The 14299-nt window shown below is 54.4% G+C and overlaps 1 protein-coding gene and 1 pseudogene across 1 annotated transcript; both read left to right on the forward strand.

The window, feature by feature from the left end:
- The first annotated feature begins 8399 nt into the window (after positions 1-8399).
- LOC136470599 (malate synthase, glyoxysomal-like) lies at positions 8400-10157 on the forward strand (annotated as a pseudogene).
- A 1196-nt stretch (positions 10158-11353) lies between these two features.
- LOC136474862 (transcription termination factor MTERF2, chloroplastic-like) lies at positions 11354-13818 on the forward strand. The gene has a single exon (XM_066472435.1). It carries the CDS (start codon positions 11436-11438, stop codon positions 12576-12578), a length of 1143 nt encoding a protein of 380 aa, XP_066328532.1. The 5' UTR covers positions 11354-11435; the 3' UTR covers positions 12579-13818.
- Positions 13819-14299: the final 481 nt, after the last annotated feature.

Consider the following 14299-nt stretch of genomic DNA (forward strand, 5'->3'; position numbering starts at 1 on the left):
CATTGTATGGCGGCTTGTGCCTCCACCACCCCGTGGGCGGTGGAGCTGGGGCTCACCTTGAGCGCCTTATGGGGTGCCAAGGCGGGCACCTCCGCATGACGCTTTCGGTTGAAGGCAAAACACCAACAAGGTCAGCATACGACCGAGGGACGAATGGGAGATGCTGCCAACTCCATCGAAAAACACTCACCTCGAATGGGGACGCAACCGCTTCGGCACTGTGACCCTCCTCTACAACGGCGGTGACGGCGGCGGTGGCATGGCCTCCGTATCCGTCGGTGCCGGCCGATCCTCGCCGGACTCCAGTGACCCCTCAATCCTCTACGGGGGCAGTTGCGTCGCCCCCACCGCCACCTGCTCCACCTCTACTGTCGAGCCCACTGGGCTGACGGCGCACTTCCCTAACGCTCATGCCTCGGGCGTGTCGGCCTCGGCCCCAGGGAGGGCGATCGCTGACCTCGGGGCATCCTCTCCTCCTCCCCGTGGAAGCATCGGGCTGCTCGCCGATGCCCCGAGCGCTGTCCCCCCCCCCCCCCCCGACATCGGGGAGATGGTCCAGGGGACCCTGCCCCATCTCGCTCTCGTCATCTCCACCCGAAGAATCCGTTGACAGTGAAGGCGATGGAAACGCCTCCACCGGGAGACCGTCCTGCCTCTGCTGCTGACGGTGCTTCTCCAGCCCCTCGCGCTCAAGGATCTTCCTCATACGCTTTGCCTCCTTGGCATCCTTCTTCTTCTTTTGCGCCTCGGCGTGCGCCCGGTTCACCGCCCGACGCTTTGCATCCTCAGGAACGGGCGGCGGGGAGGCTCACACATCCCTCATCCCCTGCAGAAATGGCGAACACAAATAAGGGAATAGAAAATGATGAGGAATGAGGAGGCCTCGGGGGCTGCAGCGGCGCGTGACTTACCAAGGAGAGGTACCCCCACGACGGGCGCATCGCGATAGGGGTTAGACCACCGCTCTTCAGCTTCCCCTCCACCGTCTCCCTCACCCGACGTAGAATCTCTTCGTCGGAGAGGGCGTCGGCAGACATCTGGATGCCCTTGATCGGCTCATCCGGTCTCATGTTGAACATGCATTACCGCCGAGCCATCAGCGGCAGCACCCTCTGGCGGTGGAAGACAGCCACGACCATAGCCGTCGTAAGGCAGCGGCTCCACAGCCTCTCTAGCCCCTCCAGGAGCGGCTGCAGCTTGGGCTGATCCTCCTTCGGAACGCCATACCTCCACTTCTCCAGCTGGCTCTCCACGACCCGCCCAGTGTAGGGGGGAAGTCCGTCGTCATCGTTACGGAGGTAGAACCAGCTGGTGTACCAGTGACGATTGGATGACGCGAGCTGCGTTGGGATGTAGAGGTGATGCCGGTCTTGGCACACTTGGAGAGTGCAGCCTCTGGCCCTCACCGCCTTCCTCGTGCCCATCGTACCCGTCGGCTTGGTCGTATGTCCCACCTGGAAGAGGTGAAGCCACAGGTCCCAATGGGGGGCAATCCCTAGGTACCCCTCGCAGACGGCGACGAAGATGGCCGCCTGCGCGATGGAGTTGGGGTTGAAGTTGTGAAGCTCCACGCCATCGTAGTGCGGGAGCGCCCGCATGAACCGGTCCGCCGGTAGGCCGAGACCGCGCTCATGGAAGGACATGAAGCTCACAACGTAGCCATCGCGTGGCCTCGGCTTTGGCTCGCCCCCCGGAGCAATCCACTCCGGTCTGCTGGGGTTGGTAACCGGATGGAGGAGGTCGTCGTCGACGAGCGACTGCAGCGTCTCCACGGATACGTCGGACCAACCCTAAGGATCCATCGGAATGACAACAATAGTGCTGGCCATGAGTGCGGTGGAGAATGTGACTACGGCGGTAAGCCTCGCTCTCTCCCTCTCTTCCTCTCCCTTCTCCCTTCTTCTCCCCGGCACTCTCTGTTCCTAGCAATGGCTCGAGGGCAGTAAAAGCAAAGGTAGACAAGGTAAGGAGGAGAGGGGCAAGGCTCATCACGTATTTATGTAGGAAGGGGGAGAAACGGACGGGCGATGAAATCGGGGAAGTTTCCCTCAGATCTGGCACAGTTAATCCGAATCCGATTTTACCGCCCACACGCCCACCTTTTCCTTATTAATCGCACGCACAGTTTTGTCCCATCCGCTGACAACGTGTTGCATCCGACCACAGCAACGACAGGTGTCGTTTCGTCTCCCCAAGAAACCGCCTCAAAAGGTGCTTCTGCTGTTGTCAGCCGATGGGAGGGGAATATCCCCCACCCGATTCCTTTTAGACGAAGGAGCTGGGCACCAAGCCCGTTATGGTCCAGGGGTTCGAAGGCTGGGCCCCCAAGGCTTTCGACAGCCGCCCCAGGATAACAGAGTCAGGGACAACTATGGGCGAGCCCATACATGGCCGAGGCCCGAGCAAGCGATCGCTCGGGATGCCCTAAGTCGTGTCTGAGACCGACAGGGAGGTCTCCGAATGGGATCCCACCATAGGGAGGCATCGAGCCCTCGGGGCCAATCGAACGGCCCTAGGACACACTAGAGAAGCCCTCTAGTACTTTTGGAGTGCGTCTCTAGACCGCTAGCCGACCCTTATCGAATAGGGCACGGGCCTCCACTCGGACTTACCCGATAACAGCTCATCGGAAGTGTCACCGCTCACACCCACCGAGGGTAGCCTGGCATATTCCACCCCTCCTTCTGAGCGAAAAGGATGCGCGAGGGTCACACAAAAAGCTAGGGGAACTCCTGATCGCCCTCTCGCTCCGTGCAGAGGCTTGGGGGCTCTTCCTGCAACCTTGCCGAGACCCAGGCGACCCAGGCTCGCACTTGAGGGGGCTCGGCAAACCACCCCTCCTTCCGAGCGAAAAGGATGCGCGAGGGTCGCACAAAAAGCCAGGGGAACTCTTGATCGCCCTCTCGCTCTGTGTAGAGGCTCGGGGGCTCTTCCTACAACCTTGCCGAAACCCAGCGACCCAGGCTCGCACTCGAGGGGGCTCAGCAAACAACCCCTCCTTCCAAACGAAAAGGATGCGAGAGGGTCGCACAAAAAGCCAGGGGAACTCCTGATCGCCCTCTCGCTCCATGGAGAGGCTCGGGGGCTCTTCCTGCAACCTTGCCGAGACCCAGCGACCCAGGCTCGCACTCGAGGGGGCTCGGCAAACAACCCCTCCGTCCGAACAAAAGGATGCGCGAGGGTCACACGAAAAGACAGGGGAACTCCTGACCGCCCTCTCGCTCCGTGCGGAGGCTCGGGGGCTCTTCCTACACCTAGGACGAAGACAAACAACCCAAGCTCGCACTCGGAGGATCGAAAAAACGCGATAAGGGGCACCGAGCCTATTACGGTCTAGGGGTTCAAAGGCTGGGCCCCAGAGGTTTCGACAGCCGCCCTAGGACAACAGAGTCAGGGACAACTATGGGCGAGCCTGTACATGGCCGAGGCCCAAGCAAGCGATCGCTCGGGATGCCCTAAGTCATGTCTGAGACCGGCAGGGAGGTCTCCGAATGGGATCCCACCGTAGGGAGGCATCGAGCCCCCAGGGCCAATCGAACAGCCCTGGGACCCACTAGAGAAGCCCTCTGGTACTTTTGGAGTGTGTCTCTGGACCGCTAGCCGACCCTTATCGAATGGGGCACGGGCCTCCACTCGGACTTACCCGATAATAGCTCACCGGAAGTGTCACCGCTCGCACCCACCGAGGGTAGCATGGCATATTCCACCCCTCCTTCCGAACTAAAAGGATGCGCGAGGGTCACACAAAAAGCCAGGAGAACTCCTGATCGCCCTCTTGCTCCATGCAGAGGCTCGGGGGTTCTTCCTGCAATCTTGCCGAGACCCAGCGACCTAGGCTCGCACCCGAGGGCTCGGCAAACAACCCCTCCTTCCGAACTAAAAGGATACGCGAGGGTCACACAAAAAGCCAGGGGAACTCCTGACCGCCCTCTCGCTCCGTGCAGAGGCTCGGGGGCCCTTCCTACAACCACACCGAGACCCAGTGACCCGAACTCGCACTCGCGGGCTGGGCGAATACGATAAAACCCCTCGCTCAAATGTGAGAAAAAGCCCCTGGAGGAATAAATCCACTCCTCTAGGGCCTCGGGGGCTACACCCGCTGGGTGCGCCCGCGCGCACCCGCCGAGGCTTCGAATACGAAACACCATCCCGCCAGGAGCTCCCGTGAGCCAAACCTCGTCAAAACCTCAGGTAGAGCGCTCACACTCTCCCCGAGGCTCGGGGACTACTGTCGGGTACCATAAAAAGGTGTCCCCTAAGCAAGAGCCGAAAAAAATCGCTTAGACCCTTTAACAATCAAAGCCAAGAGACAACTACTGGCTAACCCCCACCTTGTCCGAGGGTACCGATTCTCCGCCTTGCTCGAGGCCTCGCACGTAGGGCCTCGGATAGGGAACCAATTCTCCGCCCCGCTCGAGGCATCGCACGTAGGGCCTCGGACAGGGATCCGATTCTCCGACTCGCCCGAGGCCCCGCCCGGAAGGCCTCGGACGAGTTACCGATTCTCCGCCTCGCTCGGGGCCGGCTCGGCAAACAACCCCGTCGCCTCCGCCTTGACCCACTTCTCTGGCAGGATGTCACGTCCAACCAACGCGTTCAACCGCTCCCGCGATATCAGCCGAACGACGGCTCGACACAGCGGAGTGGCCGACGAGACGTAGGGTCACATCGACGCCATGCCGTCCGGGACAGGACGAAGCAGGGGTTACCGTCCGCTGTGCTTAGCACTGTGCCCACGACTGACACCCATACCGCACTATGCTGCCTAACCCCAACTGCTCCGAGGACAGCGCGGCGTGGGGAGTCAAGTTCGGGTCCCTATAGCATCGGAATCAGTGTACAGGACCAACTGCTCCCTTCGAGCCTCGGCAGCCTCGGGATTCGCGCCCGCCGAGCCCCCCATGATGGCTCGGCCTCGGCACCGACTGAGCCTCGGCTTTTCTCACTATCAGCGCACAGCGATCCGGCACGTCGTTCGCCATGCCCTGTGTCAAGCTATCACTGGAGCTCCCACGTCGCACAGGATCAGGGCGTGACCGGCGCGTCGCTCCAGTACATCAAGGACAGGACTGCTCCGTCGACCACGCCGCCACAGTCACAAGCTATAGGGCTCGGACATGCCGCCTCTGCTTACAGGACGCTGCGTAGCGAACACATGTATCACCCCTGTCCCCCCTTCAACTATAAAAGGGAGAGACCGGGGCCGTTTCTTGGGAGGGGACGCTTACGTTTAGGCTGACACTCACGCTCACAGAGGACGAACTCACGGACGCTTAGACTCACGCTCTCACGAACAGACGAACACGCACGAACACGAACAGACAGACTCGCTCACTCGCGCAAGCGACACTCTGTAACACGCACGCCTTCTCGTTGCCTGAGATCAACATCTCAAGCAATCCACACCGCTCACACACAGAGACATGGGACTGGCTCCCTCTCTCGCCCTGTTTGTAAACCCCTACTACAAGCACCTCGGTGCAAGGAATACAGGATCGATCTCTCAGACTCGACGTAGGGCACCTATTGCCTGAACCAATATAAACATTGTGTCTCTTTGCATCACCATCCAGGATTAGGAACACGCAGTATAAATTTACTAGTTGGTTGAGGGCTCGCCGGTCCAAAACACCGACAATATGCAAAACAAGATCTCAACTGACTATCTTTTATTAAAATAATTTTTGCTAATATACAGGTCTCACATGTCATACATATATATAAATTTCCCCTCTTTTGGGCCGCAATCCAAATATATATTTTGCTGCTTCTAATTTAGCCAAACTTTGGCTCAGCTACAATCAAACACAATTTTTATTATCTCTGTTTTGATATAGCCCTAACTTGAACATGACTAAATTTTGGTGAGCCTTTTTTTCCACCAACCAAACAGCCTCTAGTCCCCGTAAGACATGGCTCGGAATCGAATGGTCTCGTTGTGGAAGCGGATTAGAAGCTCTGAGCGTTGCCAGGCAATCCGTGAGGTAGATGACATTCTGGATTCTGCAAGGGAGGGGGGTGTCTGAGCCACATTTGCCGCCTGAAACAAAGGATAGAAAAGTAGCAGCACCCAACGCACACACACATAAGCCCCTCTGCCAATTATATATACAAATACATAATAACCCCTCCGACGAGGTATAGATAGTGCACAAAACTTCTTCTATAACCAACAACCAACAATGGGGGTGGGGAAGATCACGCTAGCATTTCGTCCAACTCGCCTTCAATCCAGTGTGGTTCCATCTTTACAAAGTTTCTTCTAGTACCACCATCGACTACGAATGGAAGGTGTACATGGAGGGCTTTCTTCTAGAAACATGATTCCTTCCCAAAGAGTGTACCTTCGAACTACAACTAACTACGAAGGGAAGGTGCGTGGGAATGTGGTTGTGTGGGAGTAGAAGAGCTCAATCGCCCGGACGAGCCAGGCACGCATCATAGCCCCAAATCGGATGCCTGCTCGCTGCAGGCAAGTTTGCCCGGCTGAGAAGCAAACAGGCCCTACAAGTAGAAGCAATGGCAGATGGTGTTGGAATGATTTCCCAGTCAATAAGCCCAACGGCCTATTAGGCCTTGGTCACGCGCTTTGATCGGGGGCGTCCAACTCTACATGGTTGGTGGGCTCCCGTCGCACTTCGCTATATAAAGTGGTGGGGGCCGACGGCTCATTGTATGAGGTTCGCCGTGAGCCACTCCGCCCCACCAACAAACCCTAAGTCCGATCTCGCTAGCATTTCGTCCAACTCGCCTTCAATCCAGTGTGGTTCCATCTTTACAAAGCTTCTTCTAGTACCACCATCTCGACTACGAATGGAAGGTGTACATTACGACCCTGTTCGCTTGAGAAATTTTGGAGGAATCTGGATGAATCTGTGAGAGGAAAATACTGTTCTGGATGAAAAAAGAAACAGATCAAGCCGGATTTAAGGGCACGCGAACGGAGCCTACATGAAGGGCTTTTTTCTAGAAACATGATTCCTTCCTAAAGAGTGTACCTTCGAACTACAACTAACTACGAAGGGAAGGTGCGTGGGAATGTGGTTGTGTGGGAGTAGAAGAGCTCAATCGTCCGGACACATGATTTATAGGCCTGTATGCTTGAGTGCCTCCCAGGCAGCAGGCGAGCCAGGCACGCATCAGAGCCCCAAATCGGACGCCTGGGAACGCTGCTCGCTGCAGGCAGGTTTGCCCGGCTGAGAAGCAAACAGGCCCTACAAGTAGAAGCAATGGCAGATGGATCTAACAGTGGAAAATAAATAAAATTGGTGGTTAGTGGATCCAATAGCACGTAACACTATCGAGTCAACCAAAAACCTAGCAATGATGTCATAATGTCGCTACTGGGTCAAACCAAAAAGCGGCCGTAAAATACCACTACCTATCCCAGCTATCACTTCCGGTCGGTGGACAAATCCGGTACAGATATGTCACTACCCTGATTATAACGATCTCCAAACATTGACCGGTCCTGCACTTATGACCCGGCGGTGAAGCACAATCACTGCCGGCTTCAGCGTACCCGGCAATGATGGTTCGACAATAATTTCCTATTCTGTCATTGTAGTGTAATTTTGTGCCAAACTAGAAATCAATATAGTTTAAGTGGCAGAAAGGTAGAAACCAATTGTAGTTATATGGCTACATATTAAACTATGATTGCACACCCTCAATCAAATTATCTCCGTCCTAGAAAAAAATACAATTCTAGGTGCATACTTGGTTTAAGTAAATAATAAATAAATAAATAAAAATATTAATGTTACGACACCAAATAAGTTACTATGAAAATATATCTCATGATAAATCTAATGACACTTGATATCATGAATATTAATACGTTTTTATATATAGTTGGTTAGACTTAAGATAATAAGATACTATGCTAGAATTGTATTTTTTGGGATTAAGTTCACTTTTGGCCCCTCAACTATTGTGTTGGTCTAATTTTAACCCTCAACTACAAAACTGTCTAGTACTGGTACCCCAACTGTCAAAACCGTTTACTTTTAACACCTGGGCGGGGGCAAGACTGTTTTGACCGAGGTTGAGTGGTTTTGACCACGCCTCCCTCTCCACGCTGCACAGCCTGACAAACCGATGTTGAGGCCTCTGTTCTTCCCTGCCAGTTGCTCGAGACCGGTAACTGCCCTGAATAAAGGTTGTAGTTCTAAGTGCAAGCTTGGGGCTAGTAACTTAAACGGGCCAGAGTGCCACAGTGAAATCTAAGAAACACGCACGCCAAAAATCGTGCATCACTCTATTTCGGTCGATGTCCGCGGTCACCGCGTCCGGTCGTCGAGGGTCGAGCGCCTGCTCGCCCTGCACCGTGCTGCCTCGTCGCGGCTGGATGAGGTCCTCCTCTCTGACGCTGACGCCCTCATGCCCCGCGGCGTCGCCGGGGCCGGTACGACCGGGAGTTCGCGTCCATCCTCACCCGCGACACACTGGCCTTCGTGGCCGGCCTGCAGCGCGAGTTCCGCGGCGCCGTCCACTACGCCATGGAGCAGCGCGCGGGAGGCCCAGCGGCAGTACGACGCCGGCGAGCTGCCGCGGTTTGACTCGGCCACGAGGCTCGTGCGCGACGGGGACTGGACGTGCGCGCCCGTGCCGCCGGCCGTGGTCGATCGCACCGTGGAGATCACGGGCCCCGCCGAGCCGTGGAAGATGGTCATCAACGCGCTCAACTCCGACGCCAAGGTCTTCATAGTAAGCATACACACGCGTGCAAACTTGGCTCTGGATTGCGTACGTATGGGTGAATGGATGGATGGATGAAGCACATGTGATGTGTCGACCGTTCTGAGCTGAGACGACGAGAAAAAAATGTGGCAGGCTGACTTTGAGGACACGCTGTCGCCGATGTGGGAGAACCTAATGCACGGGCAGGTCAACCTGTGGGACGCCGTGGCTGGCACCATCAGCTTCCGCGACGCGGCGTGCGGGCGGGAGTACAAGCTCAACGACCGCAACTTCGGCCTCTACTTCTTCCACAACCACGCTGCCTTCCACGCCGGCCAGGGCGCCGACTTCGGCCCATTCTTTTACCTGCCCAAGATGGAGCACTCCAGCTACGTGCGTCGCAGTACGTGTTGCACGCCCAGCCCATATGAACACGTGCCTCGGTGGTGCATGCACGGTGCACCACACACGTACATGTGCGCAGCAGTGATGTGACTCACTGGACGCTCGCTCGTCGTCTCCTGCTGGGAAGCGAGGATTTGGAACTGGGTGTTCCAGAGAGCCGAGAAAGCTGCTGGGATCGAGCCGAGGAGCATCCGGGCGACGGTGCTGGTGGAGACATTGCCGGCGGTCTTCTAGATGAACGAGATCCTGCACGAGCTGCGTGAACACTCGGCGGGGCTCAATTGCGGCCGCTGGGACTACATCTTCAGCTACGTCAAGACGTTCCGCGCTCACCCGGACCGCCTCCTCCCCGACCGCGCCCTCGTCGGCATGGCCCAGCACTTCATGCGCTCCTACTCCCACCTCCTCATCCACACCTGCCACCACCGCGGCGTCCACGCCATGGGGCGGCATGGTAAGCTCACCGTATATCCCCGGCAGCGGCGTCCACGCATGCGCGCGGTCGACGTCACGCGACTAACCGTGCAACGAACGAACTCAATCGCACGCAGGCAGCTCAGATTCCGATCAAGGACAACGCGGCGGCGAACAAGGCGGCGCTGGAGCTGGTGCTCAAGGACAAGCTGAGGGAGGTGCGCGCGGGGCACGACGGCACGTGGGCGGCGCACCCGGGGCTCATCCCGGCGATCCGGGAGGTCTTCGAGGGCCACCTCGGCAGGAGGCCGAACCAGATCGGCGACGCCGCGGGGCACGAGGGTGCCAGTGTCAGAGAGGAGGACCTCATCCAGATCGGCAGCGAGCGGAACCTCTGCGAGAGCCTCGCGATCGTGGACCAATACATGACAGAGGCCATCGCGGCGCGCAAGGCGATGCCGTCGGACGACCTGCTCTCTAGGTTCATGAAGAAGCGCGACGGCAATGGCAGGGCGTTCCCAGAGGACGTGCTCCAGTGGATTGCGCTCAACTTCATGCTCACCACGGACCGGAGAAGCGACGATGGCAGGGCGAGGCTAGAGCGGCTCAGCCACGGCACGGGCGTGACAGCGGGTCGCCCATGCGAACTGCTATGACAGCGCGACGAGGCAGCACGGTGCAGGGCGAGCAGGCGCTCGGCCCTCGACGACCGGACGCGGTGACCGCGGACACCGGCCGAAACAGAGTGCTGCACGATTTTTGGCGTGCGTGTTTCTTAGATTTCACTGTGGCACTCTGGCCCGTTCAAGTTACTAGCCCCAAGCTTGCACTTAGAACTACAACCTTTATTCAGACACTTCTCGGTTTCGAGCAACTGATAGGGAAGAACAGAGGCCTTAACATCGGTTTGTCAGGCTGTGCAACGTGGAGAGGGAGGCGTGGTCAAAACCGTTCAACGTCGGTCAAAATAGCCTTGCTCCCGCCCAGGTGCTAAAAGTGAACGGTTTTAACAGTTAGAACACCTATACTAGACGGTTTTGTAGTTAAGGGTTAAAATTAGACCAACACAATAGTTGAGGGGCTAAAAGTTGACTTAATCCTATTTTTTTTGGATCTGATGAGGGAGTATAAGCAAACTAAAAAAAGCAACAACTTGTGGAGTAGGTACATCACATTGATTAGAGTTCATTAGATCTTTGAAGTTTTAAAGTTCTATCTCTAGAGCCTGATCTGAGGTTGGTCATCTAGCCGAACAGACCCAATATTCTCTATCACAATCCCTGTCTGTGCCCTATCCAAACAAAAGGATTGCTCTAACGCGCTCGTTCCACGCGCACGATGTCAGCACCGTCTCCCTCGCGTGGGCTGGTTCGTATCGTTGCTGGTTCATTTATGTGAGAGAGAAGTACTGTTGGCTGGTTCATGTAAATAGTATCCATGTGAGGGGGCTGGTCAGCCAGCCCAGCCAGCCAGCCCCAGCCGAACAAGCGGACGATCGGAGCCGTGGGCGGCCAGATCTAGCTCTCGAGGAAAATATTTAAAAAAAATCATGAATAGTAAGAATTCGTATGCCGAGTGTTAATTAATTTTGAAAACATACAAATTGGATCTTAAAAAAGTGAGGTGCGCATATTCATCGTCCGTGGAGGAAGAACATATAGAGGATGACGAGCGGGTCCTACTTGTCAGTGTCTCCTAGAATGAATTTAGGGGCTTAAAATTAGGTGCCGCTGCTAGAGTAGAAGTGAAAAATCGGTGCCATTAAAAATAAGGGGAGCACCAAATGAAAAGGGCTCTGGTTTGGGTGCCCCCCATCTGGAGTTGCTCTACGCTCCTATCTACCCTGGCTCCCCAAAACCCGGCCCAAACGAGCCGGCAGGCGTTTGGGTTCAGACACACGCGAGCACGCCTCTGCGCGCGCCGCCGCCGCCGAAATGCTCCATCTCAGACAGCGCCTCCTCTCGGCTCTCCGCGCCGCGGTTCCGCTCCCATCCGCCTCCCTCCACCGCATCTGCCTTTCCACCACCGCCTCCTTCACACCGTCCGCCGGATTCTTCGCCGAGGACTACCTCGTCGCCAGCTGCGGCCTCACACTAGCGCAAGCCCGGAAGGCATCCAAGTACATCAACCACCTCAGTTCCCCCGTCAGGCCGGACGCTGTGCGCGCCTTCCTCGTCAGCATCGGCCTTACGGAAGCCGATGTCGTTGCCGCAGTCGTGAGCTACCCGATTCTCCTCTGCTACAAGGTAGACGAAACCCTAACCCCGCGCGTTGCCCGGCTACGCGAAATCGGCCTCTCGCCTCCCCAGATCTCCCGTCTCATAACCGTTGCCCCTGAAATCTTGGCTAGCCCCGTCAAGATGTCTCGTCTCGCCTTTTACATCTCGTTTTTGGGATCCTACGACAGGGTGCATTCCGCCCTAAAGAACTGCTACTACCTGCTCCGTCAAGACCTTCAGACTGTGGTCAGGCCCAACATAGCATTCCTGCGCCAGTGCGGCCTAACTAACTATGATATTGGCCATCACTGTTTGCTGCGCTCGAGGATCCTCCTAGCAGAGCCACAGCGTGTGAAGGAAATTGCTGTGCGCACTGAGGAGCTTGGGGTGTCGCGCAACTCTGTGGCGTTCAAGCACGCCCTGGTCACCGTCTACAGCTTAAATGCCGGGAGGCTGAATGCAAAGCTCAGTTTCCTGAAGAATGTTATTGGATGCTCTGAGGCTGAGCTGGGCAATCTGGTGTGCAAGGCGCCTACAATTCTAGCACATTCAGAGAGTAAGCTAGGTCGCGCTATGGAGTTTCTGAAGGTGGAGGTTGGAATGGAGCCGTCATATGTACTGAACAGACCGGCACTTATCAGTTATAGCATTGAGAGACGTCTAATGCCCCGGCATTATGTAATAAGGATTCTGAAGGCAAAGGGATTGCTGAGCAAAGAGACTGACTTTTATAGCGCGGTTTGTATAACAGAGGAGAAATTTTTGGAAAAGTTCATTCTCCCTTATAACAAGAGTTTTCCAGGGCTAATAGATGCTTATGCTGCTGCTTGCAGAGGCCAAGTAACCCTCGAACTATAACTGTGAGATGTTTACTGGAAATGTTGCAGGTCTATTCTGTCTCGCAAATTGATGTTGAATCTGTTTATGCAGCGAAAATGTTATCTTCTTTTCACTTCGGAAGATATCTGGTTATCTGATCACTCCCATAAATATTTGACTTTTAGTTGTGGCCAACAGCCCAACCTTTCTAAATCGGCTGTGCTCTAGTGAAGGCAATGGAACCTTGGAAGAAAGTCTTGTTTTTAGTTTGCACAGAGTATGTCACTGAGAAAACCATCACAAAGTGGTCTTCGATGCTGTGACATAGTAGACGTCTAAATGTATTGCCACAATTCAAGGTATTGGGCAATGGCTTGAACTGTGGGTGGTCCAGTGATGTCTCAGATCCATTGCTTGTCAGTTAGCGCTCCAGCAACAGTCCTTTGCTTCCTGGTTCGTGTTGGAATTCCTTTGCTTCCTGGTTGACATACTATAGATGCAATAGATGGACATACTATTAGATGCAATTTCTGGCCATCTGATTATTCATTCCTTTATTATGATTGTGCCTTGGTATCTCTGAAGAATTTGGAAGATCTAGCTTTGGTTCACTGCTAACTTATTATATAGATGATGAATCTATTATGTTTGTACAAGACTAATGTCATTCTGGTAGAGTCCTCAATACATCTTATGAATTAAGACATGTGGCACTGCTCTCTAGTCTCTACCATATCGGTTTTGTTGAAGCATCCTACATTGGTATATGCGGTATTCTCATTACTTTGTTTTGGTTTTCATTATTATAAATCCACATGACAGCTACAGGAGCCATCGATAGGCACCAGCTTTGGTACACGTACTTGTTAGTCACTGTTAAGTGAGTTGATTCTGTTATTATATGTTTGGACCGTCTTTTTTTCTGGCAGTAGTTGGCATCGTTGTTGCAATTTATTTCTTCCCACAAATGCAAGGGCTGTGACAAGTTGGCAGGGTGCAGAGTTGATGCTGCCTGCTCACAGGCCCGGAAACTGTATTCTTGCTGTTCTTTAAGAGGAAAGTGCTTTGCTGCTCTGCTGTATAGTGTTTTGGCTATGTGTTCAGACTGAGCAGGGGCGCAGGGCTGTATGAAACTCTGCCCGGCTGCATCGGTTCATATTATTGTAACAAAATTGTAAAATCACGCGTTTTTTAACACGGATGCTGCAACGTGGAAATAGTCCTATCATTTTTTTTTTATAAAAAAATAGTTCCATGATACTCCTTCCGTTCTAAATTATAAGTCGCTTTGGCTTTTTTTTTACATCTATTCTGCTATGTATTTAGATATAATAATATGTCTAGACACATAGTAAAATGGATGAATCAAAAAAGTCAAAGTGATTTATAATTTGGAACGGAGGGAGTAATAAATTGCTGTGCACCTGTGCCCCTCCTGGGGTCTGGCTGATGATTGATGAAGCGGTGACCTGAATTTTACTTTTATGGAGGACTGCTTTTGTGACCTGAGCTTTCCTTTCATCGAGGACTGCAAAAGCGGTGAGGGGAGCTATGGAGTAGTCGTTGATCGTTTGGCAGGAGGCAACCAACCTTCACTGATTCACAGGACAACTAACTTCTTCCGTGCGAATTGCATACCGCTGAGCATTCGATTTAATCGAAATCGTCTTCCAATTCGCTGCATTCACAATGAATTCCAATAATATTTGGTGGAGTTTGTTTAGACGTCAGAACTCGGCACTTCAGCGGCCATCACTCGA

Source organism: Miscanthus floridulus, chromosome 8 (assembly GCF_019320115.1).
Source record: "Miscanthus floridulus cultivar M001 chromosome 8, ASM1932011v1, whole genome shotgun sequence".
NCBI classification, from domain to species: Eukaryota; Viridiplantae; Streptophyta; class Magnoliopsida; order Poales; family Poaceae; genus Miscanthus; species Miscanthus floridulus.

Bases quoted from the DNA above. Each gene is read 5' to 3' on its own strand.
- LOC136474862 (XM_066472435.1), top strand. From the start codon at position 11,436: ATGCTCCATCTCAGACAGCGCCTCCTCTCGGCTCTCCGCGCCGCGGTT.